The sequence below is a fragment of the Rhinatrema bivittatum genome, chromosome 3 (assembly GCF_901001135.1).
Source record: "Rhinatrema bivittatum chromosome 3, aRhiBiv1.1, whole genome shotgun sequence".
NCBI classification, from domain to species: Eukaryota; Metazoa; Chordata; class Amphibia; order Gymnophiona; family Rhinatrematidae; genus Rhinatrema; species Rhinatrema bivittatum.
Window position 1 is genome coordinate 121835965 of NC_042617.1, and position 26384 is coordinate 121862348.

The 26384-nt window shown below is 42.5% G+C and overlaps 1 protein-coding gene across 5 annotated transcripts in view; it reads right to left on the reverse strand.

The window, feature by feature from the left end:
- The window catches only part of EHBP1 (EH domain binding protein 1), an 807334-nt gene that overhangs the window by 539822 nt on the left and 241128 nt on the right, over positions 1–26384 (reverse strand). For 3 of the 5 annotated variants that reach the window (XM_029593675.1, XM_029593673.1, XM_029593671.1), the window contains exons 8-9: positions 17980–18102; positions 1347–1608 (exon numbers count right to left, since the gene is read on the reverse strand). In XM_029593675.1, the coding sequence (XP_029449535.1) occupies positions 1347–1608; positions 17980–18102 (385 nt within the window). Of the gene's footprint in view, positions 1–1346; positions 1609–17979; positions 18103–20224; positions 20318–26384 lie in introns of all 5 variants that reach the window. The other 2 variants (XM_029593672.1, XM_029593670.1) reach the window with 1 other exon arrangement.

The window sequence follows — 26384 nt, forward strand, 5'->3', positions numbered from 1 at the left end:
AAAATAAATAAGTCAGTGAAACTCCATCATATTCAAATCTTGATGTGCCAGAAATCAGACTGGTTGCAGTATATTGGAGTGGCTGTAACTGTTTCATAGATGTGTCTGTTACACCTACATACGAGTTACAATAGTCTAATCAAGGTAAGACGAAAGCCTGAATCAAAAGCTGTAAATCTGATTTTTCCAAAAAAGGTTTGAGGCATCGAATAAAATGCACGGAATAAAAAATGGATTTAGCTCCTGCAATAACTTGACTAGCCAAGGTCAGGTTGTTATTCAAGGCTCATGCTAAATACACCACATAAATCATAAACAAAGTAACTGAATGAATCTAATTTGAGGAAAAAAAATAACCACCACATTAGGGCTGAAGAATTCCAAATGCTGTTAGTTATTGCATTTATTATAATAAATCCTACATAAGTAGGTTTTATTGTTTTTGTCAAGCTCATTACAATTACTTGAAACTCTGGCATATAAACTAAATTATTTGATAAAAACTGTGCATTAAATGCCGTAACTTATCTGATCTTCCTTCTCTTATCTATTTATTATTCTGAGCATTCCAATCTCAGTTTTTCTTTGTATTGATTTAATTAAAACAATTTTACTTTTTATCCAAGCAAACTTGTGATGTGCTGCTCTTGCAGGTTTTTTTATTTTTTTTTTTTGCATACATGATATATCATGGCTATGGAAGAACACAAATTGAGTCTGGAAAACCAAAACACTCACTGAGTTGAGTGCCTTTGGGGTTTGTTTTACACATCATAAATAAAAAGTACATAAAACAAAACTATAAAGCACAAACGGAATAAATCACTTGAGAGAATATTAGGCTACAACTACAAAGGTGTCACACTAATCAATTTATTCCAGAAAACTAAAGTGTTTTTAAAATTACTAGTTGTTTGTTTTAATAACTCATGTTTAATCACAAGATGACTCCCTATGGGTGGTGCAGTTATTATGCAATAAAAGTATACCTATAGTGAAGGCACAATTCAAGAACCTGCTCTGAATGCTTGTTCTTGCCTTCTGTCCTCAATTTCTAAAGGTGTAGAGTTATTACACAATAGCCACACACCCTGTTTTATAATTAAGCACTCACGTCACCAACAATTGCTTTTAGGAAAGTATTTTTTTTAATTAAAAGAAAGTGCAGTAAGCAATAGTAAAAATTATGATCTTAATGATCTTCTCACAGTTTCCTATGTAGTCAACCGATAGCCTTGAACTTTTCAGCTCATACAAAATGCAATTTTATGTACACAAGTTTTTTTTTGTTTTTTTTTTAAGTAAGATATAAATATACTGGGAACATTTATTTAAAACATACTTACTCATCTAGCTCTTCATCTTCAGGTCTAGTTGTATTTGCATAAAGATACTTGCTCATGTCCACAGGTCGAGCATTCTTCCTTTTTGCAAGTTGTGAAATAGAGTCTTTTATCGTTTCACATGCCAGTTCAGGTTCTGGGTCTGGGTCTGGTTCATCAAATGGGTTCAAGTAGTCTGCAGCCTCTGGCTCTTTAAAGGGATTATAATCCTCATCATTATGCAAAGACTCTTGTTTGGAAGATGAAGCCCTCTCAATATGCGATTCTACAGGAATGATTTACCATAAATCAATCAATATTTACAACATAATTAGTGGGTGTCATTTTTATTTACAATATAAAGTCCCTATATATACACCTAATCACAGTATATTCACAATTTATCTTCATCTTTAACTATTCATCCAAGGACGGGGAAATACTGTTAGCTGTAGAAAGTGCGTAATTGAGAAGTATGGTAGTAGTGTGCAGGCTGAGCTTGGATATACTGTGGTAATAGAAAGGTGGTAGTAGAAAGGGGATTGGACAATTCAGACAGAGAGAGGGGCAGAACTGGAAAATGGGGCAGAGCTGGATAGTACAGGGAGGAAGGGAGCAGAGCTCAACTTGCAATCCGGAGATGCAGGCATGTGACAACTTTCCTCTTTATTATAGTTAGATAGTTTATAATTAAACAAAGGGATTTCTGATGACATTAAGATGTTTCATAATTTTCCTTTATAGAACATCAAAGATCAATTAGAGTTTATGGGACTGTAACAGGAAATAAAATGGGCACAATGGTGGTCCATTTCTACTGTCATATTCTATATTACCTTGATCAAGCAATTTATAATTTAGAAATAACTGACAGTAAACGTGCATACAAAATAAAAACCACACTAAGGAAACACTCAAAGTAAACCACTATCTCAGTTTATAGTGAAACATAAATATGACTTTCAATGAAAAAACAGAGCTAAGGTAAATAGTGCAAAAGAAGAGTACAAAAAGGAGTAGGCAATTCCAAGAGGTGGGTCTTACAAATAATAGGAGGAGGAAGGGTAAGAGAAAGATTTCAAATCAGTGACACCTAATGTGAATTATATGACCATGCAGAATGAAATGAAAGATGGCTATGAACCAAGAGATACACAGGCAAAGGTATAAAACCCAAGGGGGGTTCTATAGGGTAACTTTTCCAGGATAAGATTATTAAGCAACTTCATCATTTTTTTTTTCCAGAAAAAAAAAACAATGTGCTTGACTACTTCCAATTCAGGTTCAGAAGTTTACATAGCCTCATTGAGTCTTGGGAAAATATGATCAGCATTGTTGGCCCTATCTTGAAGAACTCTCTTCTCACGATAGGGCCAGCAATACAGTAGCTTCATTAGAACAGTTCAGGAAAAAATTAAAGGCACATGCGTTTTTTTCCAAGCCTTTGGAAACTAAGATTCTGCTGTGGATCGGTCTTTTCTAGCTAAGGGGCCGATTTTAAAAACCTGGTGCACGCAAATCCCGGGAGATACGCGCGTGGCCAGGCCGCGCTCACCTAGCTCATTTTCCAAGCTGCCCGGCCACGCGCGTATCTCCCGGTATGCATGGAAGTGCCGGGCTTTTAAAAAGAAGAGGGCTGGGAGCGGGGGCAGGGGCTGGCCGGCGCACAAAACTTACTTCTGCTCGGAGGAGCAGGTAAGTTGTAAAACAAAAGAAATTTGGGGTTCAGAGAGGAGAGGGGAAAAGGGAGGAAGGATAGGTAGGGGGTTAGAAAAATTCCCTCCCAGTCCGCTTCCAAAATCCCCCCCCCCCCCTTGCGCACAAAGACAAAATTGGGCACGCATGTGTGCGTGGATAGCTGATTTTACAAAATGTGCATGGCGACACCCACATGTTATAAAATTGGCGCGTCCTTTTAAGAAGTTACCTTTAAGTGTCTAACAAATGTTAATTCACTGAGCAGAGATACTGATGGAAATGTTTAAATTTAGGTTTTAGATGTTTAAGAAGCAGGGAATTTGTCCTGCCTTTTGTTCTCTGTTTTAAGCTTTATATCCTTTGTTATGTTTTCACCTGTTTTTACTTTTGTTTGTTATGTTTTGTTGGTGTTTAATTTAATGTGCATGTATATGTTGTCCCCCGCCCAGAATTGCAGATAATGTGGATTAAAAATTCTTAAATAAATAAATGTTGAGAGATTTGAATACAGAAAATAAAGCATATAGGCATTTTAAGAAAAGAGAAGGAAAACAGTAAAATCAATTTCACACACTAAACTTTTTAATTAGCTCGCAATATTGGAGAGGGGAACCTGAGGAAACAGAGTTAATACAATAATTGGCAGAAAAATTCTAGTAAAATAAGAACACTTGGCTGTAGCATTCAATATAATTTAGAGCAATGGATGTAATCTATACAATAAGCTTCTCCTTGGCATTCCTAATCTCCAATCTAGAAGGAAATTTAGCATCTAGAAATAATCTCAGATACGTAGGCTTAGATAAAATGTATCTATTCTATTGACTCTGGGAGCCGTGATGCCTCTTGGGCTCCCTCTGGCATCTTGCCCCTTTTCCATTCCCAAAATAATTACGTTACACATTAATCTTGGTATTAACTGGCCGCAGCTTTTATTAACATAACAGTTAATACGAACTCAACATTATAACAGTTCACCCACCTGGGCCAATCTGACAGTCTCACTGCTACTGGAACCACGCCCCCCTTTTGCAGCCCACCACGATTCTAGCAAGGCGACATCACTTCCGACCCCCCCACCGCGTTTACAAGCAAGGGGGCCCTGCCTCCGGGCATGGTCCCCGCCCCTTTTACAACCTGCCTTTTGTCAGCCCCACAGCTGACCTAGGTCTAATAATTTTCTGTTGGCCCGGGTTCCTGCCCCCAAGCTGCGACATTGCCTATGCGCACTTAGGCACCCTGTCCCCACACTGATCCTTGACACCTTTGATCCCTTCTTTGGGGTGGGTGGGTGGGATGCTGGTCCCCGGGGAGAGGTGAAAGAGGCCAGCTGCGACGTGGCTCATGCCTTAAGTACCCGGGCCGACGTCATCAGGGCCAGCCGCGGGTGTTCCCGATGACGCCGTCCCGCAGGAAACACCCCCCTCCCAGATGTGGCGACGCCGGCCCGCACCCTGAGGCCATCTGCCAGCGCCGCTGAGCTGGAGGATCCTGCCCGTCTTCGGCCCACGGCCCCAGGTAAGCCGTGGGCCCTTCGCATGCACCGCAGGCCCACCTAAGATGAACTTCCCAGTGCCTAGCCAGCAACAGTTTTCAGTTTTTAATTGTATTTTACAAAAAAAATGCAGAAAAATAATGAATTGTGACTTAGAAAATTTACTTTAAGAGCATACTGGTTTGCAGTAAGTGTACTGTCTGGAACAGTGTGTGTAAGTGTTATTTATAATCCACACAATTCTGCTGACTTTTTAAGGGGTCGAATTCTTTTGCAAGCCACTGTATGTATGTAGTTTAGTCCTTATTCAGTGGCTACTCTGCTCTTCTTGGCTTGTCTCTTGTATTCATTAAATGGAACATCTCTTGTCACTGTCCAGCAATAATCTGCAAGCACTGTTAGGCTTCATTTGCCCTGATACCGTTTTTTCCATTGCTGCAATGTCCTGGTGAAATAACTTGCCATGCTCATTGCTCACTGATCTGCAGTTTGGTAGGAAAAAAAAAAACTAGATGAGCGTGGAAAAAAAAATTATCTTTAGTGACATGTTGCAGCCAAGGCTTTTGCATGCCTTGAGGAGGCTTTCCATCAACTCTTTGTAGCTGTCTGCCTTGTTGTTTCCGAGAAAATGTATTACCACTAACTGGAAGGGATTCCACGCCATCTTTTCCTTGCCATGTAATGCACAGTTAAATGCATCATCTCACAGAAATCCATGAATCTGAGGGCCAACAAAGACCTTTATCTTAGCTTCACTTAACCTTTAAAATGTACCACCAAGGTATATGAAGGCTGTTTTAGCTTTGTCCATGTCCTTGACAAAGTTCTTCATCAGACCCAGTTTGATGTTTAAGGGTGGTAACAAAATCTTCCTGGATTCAACAAGTGCTGAATGTGGAACACTTTTCCTCCATGCCTTCTAGAAATAACATAATGCAATTTATATTATCTATGATACACTACGAGCTTCAGATTGCACCACTCATTGTGGTGCCCAAAAAGCAAGTATTGTCCAGATCCAGGCATAGATTTATTCATAGATTCAGTCAAAGATGTATATTAGTCATTTCTGGTTTAATATGAGATCTTTTTCTTTCTTAACTCAATATCCTCCACAATTCCCAAGTCAAAGTTCATATCTTGAAAACTAAAGCTAATCAACAATTTTAAGCATTGTTTTCATTCTCAGTGATCCAGATTTAGTAAAGTTTGGCTACGTTCTTTTTGGAAGCTTTTTTGCTATAGATCAGTGTTACTAATATTCTCTTTTTTTTTTCTCCCTTAAAGTTGCATTAATGTGACTTGAAAAGATGTTTTAATAAATTACCTTGTGATCTTAATGTAACCAAACACACAATTGATATTGATTTTTGGATGGAAATTGACAATAGCTCCATTACAAGGATTCATTTATAACAAAAATACTGATGACTGAACATAGCTAGCACATTGTTTTGAATCACTGAGAGGAAACAGAGTATACATAAGGAAACATTTCCAGGATTACAACAGAAATAGCAAACTAAGGGGGTAATTTTCAAAGGAGTTACGCATGTAAATGTGACATACTATCGTAGCAATTTTCAAAAGCTATTTACTCGAGTAAAGTGCACTTACTTGAGTAAATCCCATGGACAATTCAATGGCATATATTGTAGCAATTTTGAAAAGCCCACTTACTTGAGTAAAGTGTATTTACTCGAGCAAAAACCAGTTTTGCTCGAGTAAATGCTTTTGAAAATCTGGCCCTAAGCTACAAAGTCAAATACCGAAGTTGAAGGTTTCCAAAATATATAATACGTGTAGTTCAGTACAAAGTAAAACTAGAAAAATAACAAAAAAATCAAAATATTTGCTCAATGGAAAGTTCATGAACAATATAATTAAAACAGCTATTTGGAAGCTACTTTGGAAAAAAATATCTGAAGCTCAAAGATGAGAAATATTCTGGATTATTAAACAACTAGACTTTGAAAAACATGAGTTGCAGAATTATTTACTATACAAGACATTTGTCAAGCCTCTTAAAAATGTTGTATTAAATTATACATATTTCCATATCAAAAAGAGGTCTCAGAGTAGCTTTTATTTTTTTTAATTCTTTATTTATGAGATTTTAAATTACAAACAAACAACTATATTCCATATCAAAAAGAGGTCTCAGAATAGCTTTTATTTTTTTTAATTCTTTATTTATGAGATTTTAAATTACAAACAAACTAGATTCATCATTCTGCTATATTTATATTTATAGCAGAATGATGAAGAGCAAAAAAAAAAGGGGCGGGGACGATAGTGGGCAGCCGGCCACATCACTGCGGTGTGGTTTCATGTGCCACACATTATCGCCCCCTTAGCGCCACGGGAAAAGGTATAGTTATTTCCCGCGGTGCTGCCGGCAATAATGTAAAAAACATTATCGCCCGGAGTGCTGCCGGGAGATAACTGCCCAAATCGCACCCACACTCCTCCCCTTCCCCTAATTAGAATAATACCACCACGATGCGGCAAGTATCACATGTGGTAGGTCCTTATCGTGTGCGATAAGGCCGTACTGCACGCGATACCGGCACATCGCAGAATAAAAAATGACCCTCTTTGTTAACTGCTTGTTAAAGAAATGCTGGGATTTCTACAATAGAAATCAAAATATGAAGAACATATTTATTCAAATTAACATTTACAATGTAGTTATCCACATAAAAGCAGAAAGTACCTGGAGAGAGGAAGGAAATAACAAAAGGAAGAGTACAGAAGATAACCATAATCAAAGAAATGGCAACCACATACAGGCTGATTCAGAAAAATGCGGGAGAGCTGGCACTCCGAGTTGAGCGCCCACTCTCCCGATGCGCACCCAGGCACTTCTCCTGGGCACACGATTCTTTATTTAAATTAGGTGTCGTGCTAATAAGGAGGCGCTATGGATAATAGCACATCCCTAGCACCTCCTTATTAGCGAAAGCGGCGGCTGACAGTGGGTCCAACAACCAACGCCTATTTTCAAAAACGGATGCCGGCAAAACTGAGCAGAAAAGCTTTTTCTGATTTTCTGTACATTTTCCCGATGCTTTCTAAGGTTAACGTTTCTGAGAATAAAATGTGCGGCTTAGCCACACATTTTACTTTCAGTATTCTGGGGTAATAACTAATAGGCTCATCAACATGCATTTGCAGGTAATGAGGGCTATTAGTTTCGGGGTGGTTGACCGTGCGTTTTCCACGCACTATTACCCCTTACAGTATAAGGGGTAATAATACCATGTCTAAAATGCGCGGCCAAATAGGGGTTAAATGGTGCGCTCAGCCGAGGGCACCATTTTGTATTGGCCTGACAGTAATAGCCAGCAGTATAGGAAAATTGGTTCTTACCTGCTAATTTTCGTTCCTGTAATACCACAGATCAGTCCAGACCAGTGGGGTTATGCACTCCCACCAGCAGATGGAGTCAGAGAACAAAGCTTCAAGGCACTGGTATCCCAAGTGTGCCCCTGCAGCTCATCAGTATTTATTGATACCCAAGCAAAGCATAATTGACAAAAAAATCATCTAATACCCAAAACAAGGGCGAACAGGAAAAAAAACTCCCTCAAGGGTCCAAAACAAATGACCCCAATACCTGAAAATCAGGTTTGAACCATGGTTCATAACAGAAACCAAAATATTATAGAATCATTCTGATAGATTTCCTATGTACAGCAGCTAACCATTAGGTAAATCAGTCTTTTGGCAGTAGCACCTGGGTGGGATCCTGGACTGATCTGAGGTATTACAGGAACGAAAATTAGCAGGTAAGAACCAATTTTCCTTTCCTGTACATACCCATATCAGTCCAGACCATTGGGATGTACCAAAGCCATAGTACAATGGGCGGGAACCTGAAAGACCCACTCGCAAGACGCTCTCCCCAAAAAATGCTTGGTCCGGATCCCTGATATCCAGATGATAATGCCTTGTGAAGGTATACAGGGAAGACCAGACTGCAGTTCTACAAATCTCCTCAGGTGACAACAACTGACACTCCGCCCAAGAAGCCGCTTGCGCTTTCATCGAGTGAGCTTTCAAACCAGTCGGGACGGGGCGACCCTTCCCGATGTAGGCCAAGCAAATTGTTTACTTCAGCCAGGGAGCCAAGGTTGCCTTAGATGCCTTTTCACCCTTCTTCGAACCTCCAAAGAGCACAAAAAGGTGATCCGATTTTCAAAAAGAGTTAGTGACCTTCAAATACGGAAGGAGAATCCGGCGGACATCTAACAGATGAAGATCTCTTCCCATAGCGTGAAGAACTGGTCCGTCTTGGCGTACATGGGTCGCCATGAGGTCCAGTTGGGGAACTCCCCCCATTGGGCACAAATGTGATTCCAACCCTCCCGGGATAGTTCCCACTCTCCAGGATCCAGCTGTTGACAACTGAGGAAGTCCACCTGCACGTTGTCCATGCCTGCCACGTGAGAGGCTGTGGCCCAAGTGTAGAGGAGGTGTGCTTCCTGTGCCACAGCCGGACTCCTGGTTCCTCCCTGGTGATTGAGATATGCACCATGGTGGCGTTGTCCGAGAAGACTCGAACCATTCTCCCCTGCACCGGAGACTGGAATGCCAACAACGCTTTGCGGACTGCCCTCGTCTCTAGGCAATTGATAGACAACAACCGTTCGGGTAAGGACCAGATTCCCTACGCTGCATGATCAAGGCACACTGCTCCCCAGCCTTGAAGGTTTGCATCCATTGTCACGATCACCCAATCCGGGACTTTGAGGGGCATCCCCTTCTGTAAGCTGTCTTCCGACAGCCACCATTGCAGGCTGGACCTGATTTGCTGCGACAAAGGCAGGGGCAACAGGTATTGCTCAGACACTGGGTCCCACCATGACAGTAGATCTCTCTGCAATGGTCTCAGGTGAGCGAAGGCCCAAGGTACCAATTCCAACGTCAAAACCATGAACCCCAGAACTTGTAGGTAATCCCATACTCTGAGAATTGGAAGCTGTAACAAGAGATGCACTTGTTGCTGCAATTTGTACATCCTGTCGTTCGTGAGAAACACCCTGCCCTGGAGGGTGTCGAAATGAGCTCCCAAATACTCCAGACACTGTGACAGAGTCAGATGACTTTCCGCTTCATTGATTACCCAGCCTAGGGACTTGAGACATTAGATCACATGAAGAACCGTCCACTCGCCTTCCTCTTCTGACTTGGCTCAAATCAGCCAATCGTTGAGGAAAGGATGGACCATTATCGCTTCCTTCCGGTGGGTTGCCACCACCACGACCATCACTTTGGTAAAAGTGCGCGGGACCGTCGCCAGTCAGAACGGCAGCACTCAGAACTTAAAATGCTGACCCAGGATCTTGAATCATAGGAATCTCTGGTGAACGCTGCGAATCGGAATGTGTAGATAAGCCTCAGTGAGATCCAAAGAGGCAAGGAACTCTCCCTTTTGAACCGCTGCAATGACTGTTCGAAGTGTTTCCATTCGAAAACAGGGCACCTTCAAGCAGTGATTCACATTCTGTAGGCCCAAGATGGGTCGGGAAGTGCCCTCTTTTTTGGGAACTACGAAATAAATGGTGTACCTTCCCCTCCCCCGTTCCACGGATAGCACGGGGACGATCACCTTCAGGGCTAGCAATCTTTGTAGAGTGTCTTCTATCGTGGTTCGCTTGTTGCGGGAAACACATAGGGATTCCACAAAGGCCAGCATGAGATGCCGAGAAAACTCTAAGGCATAACCTTCTTTTACCACCTCCAACACACAGCGATTGGAGGTGATCCTGGCCCACTCCTCGTAAAATTGGGACAGCCTGTCCCCGATCATCCCGTCCAAGGAGTGGGTGGGCCTGATTTCATTGGGCAGGCTTCCCAGTTCTGGTTCCCTGACCGAAACCACCTCTGGCAGGACAAATGGAGCCGTGAAAGGACTGTGTACAGGAAGAGGTCTGTTTGGAAGAAGAGGGTGGAACACCACTCCCCAACCTGCTTTTTCGGAAATCCCAAAAACAGGATCGAGGACCGAATGATTTCCTGTAGGGCTTTCTATCTTCCGGCAGTTTATTGCCCTTGGAATCCCCCACAGATTTCATCAGCTGATCCAAATCCACTCCAAACAGCAACTTCCCTCGAAAAGGCAGACTGCACAGATGCGACTTGGAGGAAGCATCTGCTGCCCAATTGTGGAGCCATAGGACTCGCCGAGACATCACCGAGGAGATCATAGTCCGGGCCACCGATCGCACCGAGTCATATAAGGCATCCACCACATATGCTACCGCCGCCTCCAGACGAGCCACCTGAGAAGCTGACAAAGTCCCAGAAGACGATGGGTCCTGTGGTTTTTCAATCCAACATAAACACGTTCTTTGCATCATACTGGCACACACTGCCGCCTGAAGTCCTAAGGAGGAGACCTCGAACACCCGCTTCAGATACAGCTCCAGCTTGCGGGCCTGCACATCACTGAGAGCAGCCGCTCCCGCCACTGGAATGGTCATCTTCTTGGTCACCACTGATACAGCCACATCCATCTTAGATAGCCTGAGGCATTCTAAATGTTCCTCCATTAGTGGGTAGAATTTTTGCATCGCCCGGCCAACCTTAAGCCCTGCCTCCGGGGATTCCCACACCCGGCTGATGAGCTTTTAAATCTTCTTCGGGATGGGAAAAGCACTTGGTGGACCCCGGAGACCATCCAGGACTGGGTTCACTCCCTCGCTGTGGGAATCTTCCAGCGAGGGTCTCACCCCCAATTCCTCAAGCACCTGTGGAATAACAGAGCGCGATTCCTCCCTTTTAAACAGCCGGAATACGCGGGGGTCGTCCCCCTCCACACTAGGTTCTACTGGATCCTGATCATCGTCACCCATATCTACGTCTGGAGGGATCTCACCCTGATCTGCAGTGGTGTCCCTCGGGGGCGGAGTGGAGTCGTTCCCCTGCTGGTCGACTGCACCCGCTAGATCCTCCCGAGTCAAAGTTGCCCGGGACAGACAACCATCAGTTCGCAGATGGGGACGCTTGGGAACTCCCATGCTCCCATCCTGGGCTCTGCGCTTCGCGAGCTTCCGAGCCAGAAATGCTTCATGCATGAGCAGTACAAATTCCGGTGAAAATACCCCTGGTCCCATCTCGTCACTGCTAGAATCAGTGTCCATGTCTCTCGATTCCTCCGGTCTCAGAGTCCGTGCAGTGGAGGACAGCGGGGGAGGGTCATCCTGGGAGATTTTTTCCACAGGGTGCGCACTGGGGGTTGGGCTCCTTCCGTTAGACCCAGTCGCCGAGCCTGACCTGCGTGCAGACTTTTTAGATTTGGTCCTCTTGACAAAGTTCCTCATGAGAGGCTTCTAGGAAAAGTAAAAAGTCATGGGATAGGTGGCGATGTCCTTTTGTGGATTGCAAACTGGCTAAAAGACAGGAAACAGAGAGTAGGATTAAATGGACAATTTTCTCAGTGGAAGTGAGTAGACAGTGGAGTGCCTCAGGGATCTGTATTGGGACCCTTACTTTTCAATATATTTATAAATGGTCTGGAAAGAAATACGACGAGTGAGATAATGAAATTTGCAGATGACACAAAATTGTTCAGAGTAGTTAAATCACAACCAGATAGTGATAAATTGCAGGAAGACCTTGTGAGACTGGAAAATTGGGCATCCAAATGGCAGATGAAATTTAATGTGGATAAGTGCAAGGTGATGCGTATAGGGAAAATAACCCATGCTATATTACACAATGTTGGGTTCCATATTAGGTGCTACAACCCAAGAAAGAGATCTAGGCGTCATAGTGGATAACACATTGAAATCGTCAGTTCAGTGTGCTGCGGCAGACAAAAAAACAAGCAGAATGTTTGGGAATTATTCGAAAGGGAATGGTGAATAAAACGGAAAATGTCATAATGCCTCTGTATCGCTCCATGGTGAGACCGCACCTTGAATACTGTGTACAATTCTGGTTGCCGCATCTTAAAAAATATATAATTGCGATGGAGAAGGTACAGAGAAGGGCTACCAAAATGATAAGGGGAATGGAACAGCTCCCCTATGAGGAAAGACTAAAGAGGTTAGGGACTTTCAGCTTGGAGAAGAGACGGCTTGAGGGGGGATATGATAGAGATGTTTAAAAATTATGAGAGGTCTAAAACGGTAGATGTGAATCAGTTATTTACTCTTTCGGATAATAGAAAGACTAGGGGGCACTCATGAAGTTAGCATGGGCACATTTAAAACTAATCGAAGAAAGCTCTTTTTTACTCAACGCACAATTAAACTCTAGAATTTGTTGCCAGAGGATGTGGTTAGTGCAGTTAGTATAGCTGTGTTTAAAAAAGGATTGGATAAGTTCTTGGAGGAGAAGTCCATTACCTGCTATTAAGTTCACTTAGCGAATAGCCACTGCCATTAGCAATGGTAACATGGAATAGACTTAGTTTTTGGGTACTTGCCAGGCTCTTATGGCCTGGATTGGGCACTGTTGGAAACAGGATGCTGGGCTTGATGGACCCTTGGTCTGACCCAGTATGGCATGTTCTTATGTTCTTGTTTGAGGCCCCTTCCCCACCCAGTGCACAGTCTGTGCATGTTATTATTTGTGATAATTGTGAGTGGATCTTTGGGCCGGTGGCAGATGACCATGCCCGCGGGGAAGATCCCGAGAGGGGCCATCGGTCGGGCTCAGAGTTGGGAAACAGACACACACTAGGTCTTTTATTAAACTGCATAGTGAACCACCAGAGGTGGCAGTAGTGAGCTAGAAGAGCCCGTTTGGGCTGTAGTCCCTCAGGCACTGGAACAGCGATCCCAGGAAGGCTGAGCTGTAGAGAAACTGAATATAATGAATAGGCAGAGTAGGCAGAGTTCAGGAACAGAACCTGGATGGTAACACTCACACAATAGCCTCTTGAAGCAGCCTAGAGGCTGGAATGAAGTAGGCCCTCGGGGAGCGAGTACCTGGTTCCAGGGAAAGCTCAGAGAGATGGTAACTCACTGGTGTTGTAGACAGCGGTGACTTCCTGGCAGAAGTAGTATTCGGTAGCAGGTCCAGGAACGTGGGCCCTCAAGGAGCGAGTACCGTTCCAGACTGCGACCTGAAAGCAAGAGAGAGAGCGAGGCCCCCGAGGAGGGGGTACCCCTGGTAAAGTCCGAGGAGGAAGAGTAGCAAGGTATGCAGAGAGTGAATCCCATCCGCAGCGATACCTGGAGGAAGTCCTTGCTAACTCGAATAGCTAGCAAAACCGAAGACCTTAAGTATCCGGTGAGGATGACGTCATCTCAGGGGGACTCACCTGAGGTTCACGCCACAGCTGGCACTTGAGTCGGGGTCGCGCTACGCGCGCGCCCTTAGGCTTCAGAAGAACATGGTGGAAGGCAGCATCTAGCCATTCCAGGGACACTGAAGGAGGTCGGCAAGATGACGCCACGGCAGCCAAACTTCCATCAACCAAAGAGGGAGTCGCAAAAGAGGTAAGGTGGGCGGAGTGAAGACGTCGGGCAGCGACGGTTGCAACAGTGCACAGTGACAGGGGGTCTAAATAAGCTGACCATACCCCGCAAGCCTTACAGGGTTCCACCAGAGGAGTTTCTGCCATGTTCCTCCTGCAAAAAAGGGGCATATAACTCCCCCCCCCCCGGAAGAAAATAGGTGCTGCCACCCAGCCCTGGTAACCCCCCACCAAAAACGCCACAAAAATCGGCCCCAGGAACGCTGGGGAGCCGCGTGGGAGGTCAAAAAAGAAAAAACAAAATGGCCATCGTGGTAAAAATAGCTCTGGAGCCAGCGGTAAAATTGAAGCGGGGAGCCTAAAAACTTCCTCGGAGGTTCTTACCAGGGCTGAACACTCTCCCCTCCTCTTAAGGGACCTGCATGGCTCTGCACCAGTGGGCAGACTGATTTACCCTGGGAGCCATGGTGAACAGGGAACTTGGAGTTTTTTGTGTAAAAAAAAAAAAAAAAAAAAAAAAAAAACCTTCTAGCAACAGAAAAAAATAAGCCTAAGCTAAGAATAATAGAAAAAAAATCCCCAAAGGGGCTACTTCCCTGTACCACAGACACTCAGGGGGAGCCTTCAGGTCGCTGAGGGAGCCTGTCCCCTGGCTATCAGGGGACCCGGAACCACACTGGCTAGCACTGCCAGGGATAACCAACCCCCACCCCCCCCCCGCCCCCCCCCGTTCACCTGGCTCTACCTGAGGGATGGTCTAGACACTGAACCTAGCACCTCGGGGAGCAAGAAAAATCCGTCTCACACAGAGCTGCAGGTATTCATGACCACCATCTCTCTGCTGGAGTCAGAAAAATACTGATGAGCTGCAGGTGGCACACTTGGGATACCAGTGCCTCGAAGCTTTGTTCTCTGACTCCATCTGCTGGTGAGAGTGCATAACCCCACTGGTCTGGACTGATCTGGGTATGTAAAGGAAACTACTTATAGCTATAAAATACTTGGGGTACAGCGCAGGAGGTAAGTGGCCTTCAAGTCTATATAAAAGATTGTAATTGTTCAGGCAGGAAAAAAATAAAACATATCAGCCCTTTTAATGACACACAGGTGTAACGGAGTACAAAGGAAAACCCAAAGGAAATAACTTCCTGACGAAAAGATAGAAAACGTTTCCTCTTGACTTGAGTTGCTTGGGCAAGATCAAGCAAGATCCTCACAGGCTGACCATAAAACAAAGCGGAGAACTTCCTACAATAATTACACATCACATTATTTAAATCCAAGGTTGAGACAAAGGAAACTAACAAGGTACTCCAATCCAAAACCTCCAATGTGGAGGTTTTCAAGAAAATTGGACAATTATCCTGAAATTCAGCATTTACAAACCCAACCCAGGAGTTTTCTTTTAGGAAGAAAACAACATGAGTTTACAGATGGCATATTTTCAGGTGCAAAACCTAAAACTTCACAAAAAAACCTCTTCAATGTTAAAAAAGGACTTTCCCCAACAGCTCAGGGGAAATTCAGAAAATGTAGATTAAGGTGTCTCACATTTTCTAAAAATTCAATATGTCTAGAAAGCGCAATACGGTCTTTCACAGTTGCAACATTGAACTCCTGGATAGTTTTAATCGTATCTTTAACCTTAGAATCTTTAGAAATAGTAGAGTTAACTTGCTCCTGCTAATCAAATACTTTTTGATGGCAATTTGAAGAAAAAAGGTCCATCTCTGAATTAAGCAACTTTAGAGAGTTCCTGAAGCCAGCTACCACGTCCCACAAAGCCTTAAGAGTCTCCCCCTCAGGGTGAGGTGAAACAGCAAAGGACTCACCGCCTTCAACGACTACGGCTTCCTGGAATAAACTAGGCAGGGAAGGTCCAAATATTGGTCCCAGACTCAATGATCCTGTCGCCGGTATGGCTCCGATAGCATGTTCGATGAAATCACCACTGCTCCTGGGGCAAGGAAGACGAAGCCAATGCAGCCGGTAGAGCTTGGAAGGCCCCCCCCCCCCCCCCCCCCTCCATCGTGAGTGTAATCAGCGCATCATCGCTGTGCGCTGTGGGAACACTCTCCTGAGAGTCTTGATGCACTGGAGGCAGGCGAAAATCTGGGCTAAGGATGTCCTCTTCTATGGGCAATTTGCGGCTCTCCTTCACCACGCCACACATCAGGATTTTTGGGTCTCATCATCGCTGGCAAGTTATGAAGTGGGTGATAACCTGTTGAAGCGAGTCTGGAGGGAAGACCCCTAATCTTCCCCTTGCGCTTGAAAGTCATCTCAAGCAGGAAAAAAGGTAAAAGGTAAAAGGAAAAACAGCCAGGACACAGCACTGCACAACCTCACTATGCCACAATTTTGCCTCTCTCCAGTGAGACCAGAGTAGCTTTCATAACATGTATGAATATTTTAAATGATTTCATACAAAAGATTTGTATGTTATATTTAATAATTTTAAAGGAAAAATCATTTGAATATTAAAATCTGTGGCAGGAACCAAACATATTCTCAAAGAATAGTCATAGTATCTCTACCTACAAATAAAATCAGTAGTGCATTATAAATTAGGCCTCTATGAAGAACCAATTTGTAACCAATTATGAACACGACTGCATAATATTTTGTGTGTTGCTGAAGAACATAGGACCTTATTTACTAAGCATTTTTCCCATAGAGGCAGAATGAATGAAAAGCATTAGTAAATCAGGCCCATTATTTGCTATCCTCCACTTCATTTTAAAGTTAGAAAATATTCTGTTATTGCCTTTACAGCAGATGCTCATTTTAATAACATAACTGTAAATACTTATTATACTAGAAAAACATGGAGGAGGAGTTTAACAAGCCTTTGGTCTGGTGTGAAAACCTGCTCCACAAAATGAGTAGAGGATGGTAGTTAAGGACTATAAGGCCCATTTAAGTTTGCCCAATTTCATCCTGTTGAAATACCATAGATGCCACTTGATCTCAGATTTCACCTTAATTTTTCCTTACAGAAATATGACAGAAAAAAAAAAAAAAAACAACTTTATGGCCCATCTAGTCTGCTCAGCAACAATTATTCTGCTTTCTAATTCCTACCACTCCTTCAGAGATCCTCTGTGTATCCCATGCCTTCTTGAATTCAAATACCTTCCTGGTCTATACCACCTCTACAGAGGCGCCATTCCATGCATCCACTCTCTATAAAGAAATATTTCCTTAGATTACTTCTTAGTCGACCCCTCATTCTAGATCCTCCTTTCCTTTGAAAGAGGCCCACCCCCTCCACTTCTCAACCAAGGATCCTCTGTGCTTAGCTCATGCTTTCTTGAATTCTCTGTTATTGTCCCATGCAATCACCACCTCTTCTATGAATAACTATTTCTTGAGTTTATTCCCTTTGAGCCTCATATAATGACCTTTTATTCTAGAACTTCCTTTCCACTGAAAAAATGCTTGCCTCCTGTGCTATAACTTTATGGTCCTTGATTCGCTCATATCTCTCTTGCACTTTTATAGTATACTTCTGTACCATTACAACTATGAAGAAAGGTTAAAGGACCGTTTTATGCCAGCAGTTTTCTCATTTAAAATATAGGAATATGCAGAAAAAAAATCTTATTTCTGGTCAAGCAGTTTCTTCTTGCTCCTTTGGGTTTCTAGCTCAATTGAAACCAGAGCTGGGATCCAGTTCTATGAGCTTTCATTCACATCTACCTGGGTTTGCCCATATTTTATATCCCTTTCCATCACTGAAATGACATCCAAGACCAGGAGCTTTGCCCAGAACTTTGCAATCATGGGCCCTAAAACCAGCCATTAGGTATTGCTGTTCCATGAAGACGGGGGTTCCCTCCCCCAGCCTGGGGAGAAGAAGACCTGACCAGGGAACTGAACCTAGGTCCTCCACATGGAAGTGTACAACTCTGCCAGTGAGCAACCAGGCTGACCCAGAACAAAACCCTTGTTGATGTTATTCATGTTTTCAGAAAATGTATACGTGTTACTTAAAAAAAAAAAAAAAAAAAAAAGGAAGACTCATTTACCTTCTACATCTGGATCTCCAAAGGGATTTAATTCTGCTATATCAGAATCTCCAAACGGGTCTGAACTTGCATTAGGTAAATCCTGCTCCTCTTCATCCAAGAAATTAAGCTTGTTGATAAGTTCTGGAAACAAATTTGATTTCAATGCAGTTTAAGTTGACCTTGAATACTATTTGCCAGACACATTCCATGTTCAAAAAGAATATCCATGATCTCCAGAGCTACTGAACTACAGTATAAGATAACTGAAGAACTAATATTTTGTAGCACACCAACAAAATATAACCACTGACTAGAAAATAGTTTTAGGTAATATATTAAAGCAATTTGTTTATAATCTGCTCATAAAAATAAGATTTCTAATCAGGGGTGGAAAATTCCCAGCTGCTCCTAAATTTAGGAGTGTATTTTAACTAGGCCCCTAAATTTAAGCCCTAAATAGTGGGCAGGGCCAGAGGAGGGATCAGGTTGGAAGACTGAAGTTAGAAGCTTAATGCTGATTTCCAGCACTAGGTGCCTTAATTGAGGTAAGTAAATAGCAGGCCTAAATTTAGGTACTTTGGTGTTAGGTCCCTATTTTCAGTGTACTTAGGAGCTTAAGTTTGGCTTAAATGAAATGCCTCACTTACGGACCGATACAGTACAGTGCGCTCCGGTGGCGCGCACTGTTAGCCCGAGTTTGGACACGCATTTTCGACGCGCTAGCTTTACCACTTATCCAGTAAGGGGTAATAGCACATCGAAAATGCGCATCCAAACCCCCCAAAACTAATAGCGCCCACAACATGCAAATGCATGTTGATGGTCCTATTAGCTATTCCCGCGTGATCCAGAAAGCAAAATGTGCAGCGAAGCCACACATTTTACTTTAAACAAATTAACGCCTCAGCAAGGGCTGGCGTTAATTTCTGCGGGCACCGGGGAAGTGTACAGAAAAGCATAAAAAACTGCTTTTCTGTACACCCTCCGTCTCAATATCATAGCGATATTAAGTCAGAGGCCCAAAATTAAAAAAAAAAAATTTAAAACCACAGGTCGGAAGGTGGACGCTCAATTATGCCGGCGTCCGCTTTCCGAACCCGTAGCTGTCAGCGGGTTTGAGAACCGACGCCGGCAAAATTGAGCTTCGGCTGTCAAACCTGCTGACAGCCGCCGCTCCTGTCAAAAAAGAGGCGCTAGGGACGCGCTAGTGTCCCTAGCGCCTCTTTTTACCGCGGGCCCTCATTTGCATACTAAATTGCACGCACAGGAGAGTGGCCTGTGCATGCGTTGGGAGAGCGGGCGCTTGCCTCGGAGCCCCGGCTCTCCTGCGGGTTTTACTGTATCGGCCTGTTAGGTATCTAAATTCAGGTGAAATTGGCCTCAGTGTGTATAGGTTGGCTACGAGGGGACTTGTTCTTTGCATACCTGCTGCTCTTTCCCACCTCCTTTCTAAACAGGAAGCAAGTGGGAGAACCTGTTAAAGTAAAATGTTATATTTAATAAGTCCTCCCACTTTTCTTCACTAGGGCAACGCTCAGGGTAGAGGAGTAGAGAAGGAAAGTGTGAACACAGGAAGGGATATCAAAGTAATGGAAAGGAAGAGAAGGATCTCTGGGTGGGAAGGTGTGAGAAGGGTGAACAAAAAAAGCAACATCCCTAAAAATAAGCAAAAAAAAAAAAAAAGCACAAAAGATCAAACCCAAAAACAGTAAAATCAAATACAAAACATAAAAAAAAAGTAGTTTTCCCAGCTTTTAAAAATGCTGGCTATTGCACCTTTTCTAAAGTTTTTCCACTCCTGATTGTAAAATCCAATTGATTGTGATCTATCAAAAGTCTATTAACTTTTCTATGTTCTGAAGATTCATAACAGCAAGATTTTAAAATAGGAATAAATTATTACTATATTCAACAATTATTAATTTTCTTCTTTGGAATCTATATCAGAACACCATGATAGTTCTAATTAAACTACATTTGCTTACTGTATTACAGTATCATTGAGCATCATCTGCAAAGAACTTCTTAAATTCTGTGGCTATTTTTTTTACTATTCATTCACAGTAGCCTTAATACAATGCTATGTCCAAGGACATGTTTTTGTTATCAAATATTTAGCTGTTGGTTGCACTACAAATTACTGAATTTTTACTAAAGGCACAAACACAGAACTGACAACTGAACAGAAGATAAGTCAAATCATATCAGGTCACACATAACAGACATTCAGAAACAGAAAGAAAACAGAGGAAAGCTCATAGACCTTCAGAAGAACTGGCAGATTTAGCTGAAGGCTTTATGCAGTCATCTTGATCTTCATCTAAGCTGCTCAGAGCATTCAACTGGTTTACAATTTCTGTAAACAGAAGCCAGTCAAGATAACTATAAGGTAAAGTCATTTAAGAAAAAGGAAGCTGAAGCAAGCTGTTAGAGAGAGGAAAAAAGGAGAGGAAGAGTCACATTGTTAAAGTTACATTAACACAGAATTACATTTCTGATTAATCCACTGGAACATCGGTCTACTACAATACACTATTATTCTAATAAGGAAGGTTACAATGATGAACATGCTACAAAACATCTAATAGACTGAGGTACATTTCTTACAAAAAGAGATGATGTTGAATCAGCCAAAATATTCAATACACTCCCCCCCCCCCCCCCCGAATATCAAGTAAAATAATGAAAATATTATTGGAGGCATAAGGGCAGAAACTGAAGTTATGGTACAAATGTTGAATGTTAATTGTTCTAATGTTCACTTCAAATTTAAGAAATGTTACTGTTTTTTAAGCCTTGGAAGTTTAGCTTAATAATTTAAAAATAAGAATGCCCTACCTTGCAAGAAGCACCATTTCCATAGACCATAACAACCACCTCCCCTCAAACATCCCTAATGTGAGTTAACTGTATGCCCGAAAGAGTTGTCAGTCACAGCACAGCCACCTCAACACTAACTACCCTGGGCACATACTCACCTTTCTGCGCTGCGCTGTCACTTTACTCCAATCTCCAATGCTTCCAATGGGTACTTCCTGCCCCCAAAATCCCAAGCTCTGGCGGCAAAAATGGGGAAACTGACATTTACCTGGAGACTGCAAGGCACATACACTATCTGGCAGTCTCCCATGACCAGCTACACATGCCTAATTGCTGAGTAGACACAGGCAACTGTGTTCATATGTGCTGCAACATGCAACTGGCCTTGCCCAAGAACTACTTGGGGAGGGAGAAAGGGAAGGCAGGACCACTCCTGGAGTAGAACGTACAGGAGAGGGAGAAAGGGCTGTGCTCCAGCTCCCACTACTGCTCTTGGATCATAGATGGCCGCTTCCCTTCAGCTAACCTGATTGAATTGTGCAGACTTGATTTCAGGATCCATACCACAATTTTCATAGCTGTGAAATTGGGAGAACGCTAATCATGATCCTAAAGATAACTTTCATTCTTTTGCCAGCAACATTTCAGGGTAGTGCTGTTATCCTACTGGTAGACTGTACAAGAGAAAGGTAGAACTGATAAGAGCTGGGCCACAGAAATAGCCAGAAGATGCAGTAGCACAGGTCAGAGAGCTGAAGCCCATCGCCTGCAGGAGGCAGCTTTCCAAACCATGCTGTGCCAAGTCCAGCAATCTGAGGAAGGATACAAAGAAGATCTGGTGGAGATGAGTCAGTGGGAGGTAAAAAGCAACTGCGCCATTTGTAAATATTAGGTGCACGGGAGTGAGAGGACAAGAGGCATTTAGAGCTAGAAGAGTGAAAAAAGCTGAAAAGGAAGGAAATATAAAAAGACAAAAGTCAGATGTAGGGGATATGAGGGGAGCAGGCAGAAGAAGTGTTCTCTGAAGACAACTATTCACCAGTCACACAACTCAATCATAGAACCATGTATGTTGCCATGCACAACAAATCATCCAGAGCTTACCGGTAAAGATTGCATATGCGTGGGATTTTCCATGCTGCAGTGGCCCCTTAGCCACTTTTAGTTCTCACAAAACAAAGTTTACAAAAGGGAAATAACTCCCAAGGGAAGAAGGGTGAGCTTGTATGACTAGTGAACTACTTTTGTCAGAAAAAAACTGTTACAGGTAAGCAATTTAGCTTTCGCTTTATATAACCACCCTCTTTAACATATATCCACCCTCTTTAACATATATCTTCTTCCCCTCTGCTATCTACTTTCTAACCTCGGTCTCAATTTCTTCATGTATGCGGATGATGTACAGATCCTCATCCCCATGCAAAAAACCCTACAAGAAACTCTAAACTTCTGGGAATCCTGTCTTGCCTCCATTAACTCTCTCTTAGACAGCCTCCAACTCGCTCTTAACACAGCAAAAACCGAAATCATCCTCATTTCCAACAAACTCGAGTTTACCTCACAGGTCTCTACTAAAACTACCCCCACAACCCTCCCCATCCTGCCATCTGTAAGAGACCTAGGTGTTGTATTAGACAAACACCTTAATTTTCATCCACACATCAAATCCCTTCTAAAAACCGGCTTCTATAAACTCCACATCCTCAAAAAGCTCAAACCCCTTCTCCACCTTCAAGACTTTCGCCTTGTATTGCAGTCCACAATCCTATCAAAATTGGACTACTGCAATTCACTTCTCCTAGGCCTGCCCTACGCCACAATTAAACCACTACAAATCTTGCAGAACTCCATGGCACGAATCATCACAGACACTCGTAAGAGAGAACACATCACACCCATTTTAAAAGAACTGCATTGGCTCCCCATCCCTTTCCGTATAAAATACAAAACCCTTACAATACTCCATAACATGCTTCACAAAAATGACCACGAATGGCTCAAGGAAACACCACGTTTCCGTACATCCAATCGTCCATCCAGAGCCTCCACGGCGGGCACTTTACACATCCCACCCCTCAAAATAGCACACCACTCAACTACCAGAGAGAGAGCCTTTACCATAGCCGGCCCCTCCCTCTGGAACTCTCTTCCCACATATCTCCGCCTTGAACCTTCCTTACCCAACTTCAAAAAAGGCATCAAAACCTGGCTTTTCTTACAAGCATACCCTGACTCCAATCAGACCTAAACCCCCACCACTGCCACTTCCAATTCCCTTACCCCTTCTAATCTGTTGATGCATCCTAGGGAATTGCTGATTTTGTAAATTTGTTAATTTTTTATTCTCAGTTTTTTAACACAGTTCCTATCAATTTCTCTCTCCCCTAGCACTTCACTACCTTTCTCCTTCCCGCAACTTCTGCGCTTGCTGTCACCTGACCCCCATCCTCTCCTTTTTCCTTTACTGCTCCACCTCCCCCCTCCCTGTTATTTGTAATTTTCCTCTTCCTCCTTTACAATGTTGATTGTGAACCGGCATGATATGTCCTATGAATGTCGGTATATTTTAAAAGCATTTAAATAAATAAATAAATAAATAAATAAGTAGATTCATCATGTCAAGACAAGCGAGATTCCCTAAATAAAGGTTATCTTAAACATAAAAAGTTGACACCACATTAATATTTAACAGGCAAGAAACTTTTTTTTTTTTTTAAGAACATCCACAATGGAGAAGACAACTGAAAATCCTAAAAGTGGGTAGGGAAGGATTTGGGCTGTATCCCTCAAAAAGACTGAGGAGCATGAACAGTCCAAATTTAACACACCACATGTAAATGTGCAGAATGAAATCCAGATTGCAGTCTTGCAAATCTCCTCCACTGGTGATTTTCTGCTGAATCACTGACTCTGAACCTTTGGAATTGCAGTAAGTTTTGCCTTTTATGGATTTGCCACAGTACAAGGCTTCAGAGAGATAGGGAGAATCTCTGGGTGTCAGACCCTTCTAAGGTACCATGAGAAATTTCAAACTTTTGTCCTCGCTGTTGATCTTGCGCATTGAGAGATCTGCTGCCAGGATTTGTTGGCCCATGAGCTTTAAAACTGCATATAGTATAGGCATGGGGCAACTGAAGGTGAAGGAGACAGCAGATGGGAGAGTCCATCTTACCAGTCATCAAAGAGGAAGAAATCCACTTGCCACCATAATTGCTCAATAAGGTAGGGAGGGGAGGGAAACAGCACATGATGGAGGTGGACATAATCTTTGTGAGTTGGCACGGAGGAGAATAAAGAAGGTCTGAGGGAAGGGGACAGAGGAGGATGGCACAGGCATCCCCTGATCCAGTACTACTACTTATTTCTAAAGTAATACTAGATGTACACAGCACTAAACAGTACTTTTATTTATTTATTTATTTTAAGATGATCACCACTGTTGGAACCATTGTTGCCATGGCCCTAACATGTCCTTCTAAGGTCAGTTCTGACTGGTCATAACACAAGATGGAGTCTGCTATCCAATTAGAAATGGTGTGCTTTCTTAGGATCAAAAGAAACTAACACCTAGGTTGATTCTCTAAGGGCTTGAGTCCACTCCAGATAGAAGATAGCAGTATTCTTGCAATTTTGCTTTTTTTTTTTTATCTCTGTAATGAATTTTTCAAAATACATTCATCAAGCAACCTTGGCATCAGCAACTAATTGGACATATAAAGAAAACAAAGCATACTTAAAAAAAAAAAAACATAAAAGGAAAAATATCGCGGTCCATATTCAAACACATTTAGTTGGATAGCTAAGAAGTTATCCTAATAAATGAAAATTTGGCCACTTATCCAGATAAATTCTAGCCAGATAACTATTTGTCAGCTGAATTTGGCCAGATAAGTAAGGGGCATTCCTGGGAGGAGCTTATCTGAATAACTCTGGTCATTCCGTAGAGCTGTCCTAAAGTTAGCCGGATAAACTTATCCATATAAGTTTATCTGTATAAGTTTATCCAGCTAACTAGCAGAGCTGAACAGTGGCTGAATATGGACCTCAATTTGTATATATACCTAATATACAGTCCACATATTCTTGCAATATATATATTTTATTTATTTATTTAGATTGCCTTTTCATTGGTAGCTGAAGTACGTTGCATTAATTTCCCTATTCCCAAAGACTTTACAATCGAAAGTATGGAGACCTGTTTCACCATTCTGGATATATGATCTAGGAAAAAATGTTGGAAGGATCACCACTTGACTAAGGTGATCACATTAAGCAGAAATTAAGGATGCATGCAAAGTACAAACCTACTTTGATGAATTAAGCTTATAAAAGTTTGGAGCCTCAAAAGGGATTTTAATCAGATAGGTTTAAGCCACCTTGATATCCCATGACAGTAGAAGGCTTGGGGGGGGGGGGGGCTTCAATTTAAACAAGCTCTGTATGAATCTCGCTAAAAGCTATACAGAAATAAGATTTCCTTACACATGGGGGTGGACCAACAGGCCTGAGTGTGAAACCCCCCCTAATATGGATGCATTTGTGATACAAATAATTTGAGGGAGGAAAATTTAGCAGGCTAATCATAATATCTGTTGTGGAAGAGTTCTAAGATAGAATTCTTAGAACTCTTCCACAACAGATATTATGATCCTGAAGTTTCTGCATGACTTGATTTCACTGACACTTCAAAGGTTCATTGAGCCTATCTTATATGAAGGCATAACAAAGGAGTCATATGCAGTGCAAAGGCCACCAGCATCAGCACTATCAAGATACATCAAGCTGATGTCTGTTGACACTGCATTCTCTCTCCCACTTCAACCACAATATCATACATTCTATTTGTTGGAAGTCAGACCATGGTCCAATAGGTATCTAGCAGAATACCAATAAATTCCAATAAAGGTGATGGGTTTAGATGAGACTTGGGATAACTGATGACAAATCCTAATGACTCAACACCTGAATGATGACTCGTATTGATTCATTTACCTCTGACTGCAATGTGCTCTTGATCAGACAGTCATCTGATAAGGAAGCACATGAACCCTAGCGCGTGTAAATAAGCTGTGATGGCAGTTAGGCATTTTGTGAAAAAATGCAAGGCCAAGAAGCAGTCCTCTTACCACAAATCTGAGATATGTTCTATGATTTAACTGGATTTCTGAGGCTAGGTCTCATTGAGATACACAGCCAGTCACCTCTGTTTAAGAGTGGAAGAACAATGCACTCAGGGATATCATCTTGAATTTCTAATTCAGGAATTTGATCAAGGCACATATGCCTAGGATGGGTTTGAATTTACCAGTTTTTTGGAGATCATGAAGTACCTGAAATAAAATCCCTGTCCTCTTTCCTGCAGTGGGACAGGTTTGACGGCTTTGATCAGTAAGAGGTAATTCCTAACACACCACTATCTTTACCTGGATAGTATTATTCTTCTGACTTGTAGCCAAGTTCATAGTTTAGGGGTCATTCTGGACTCTACTCTAAACAGGGAATGCTCAGATTTGATCACTATTTGTAAGAGTTCATGTTTTAGGTTACACTGGATCCAACAACTTTGTTCACTTCTTGATAATTCTGCACTAGCTTATATTACC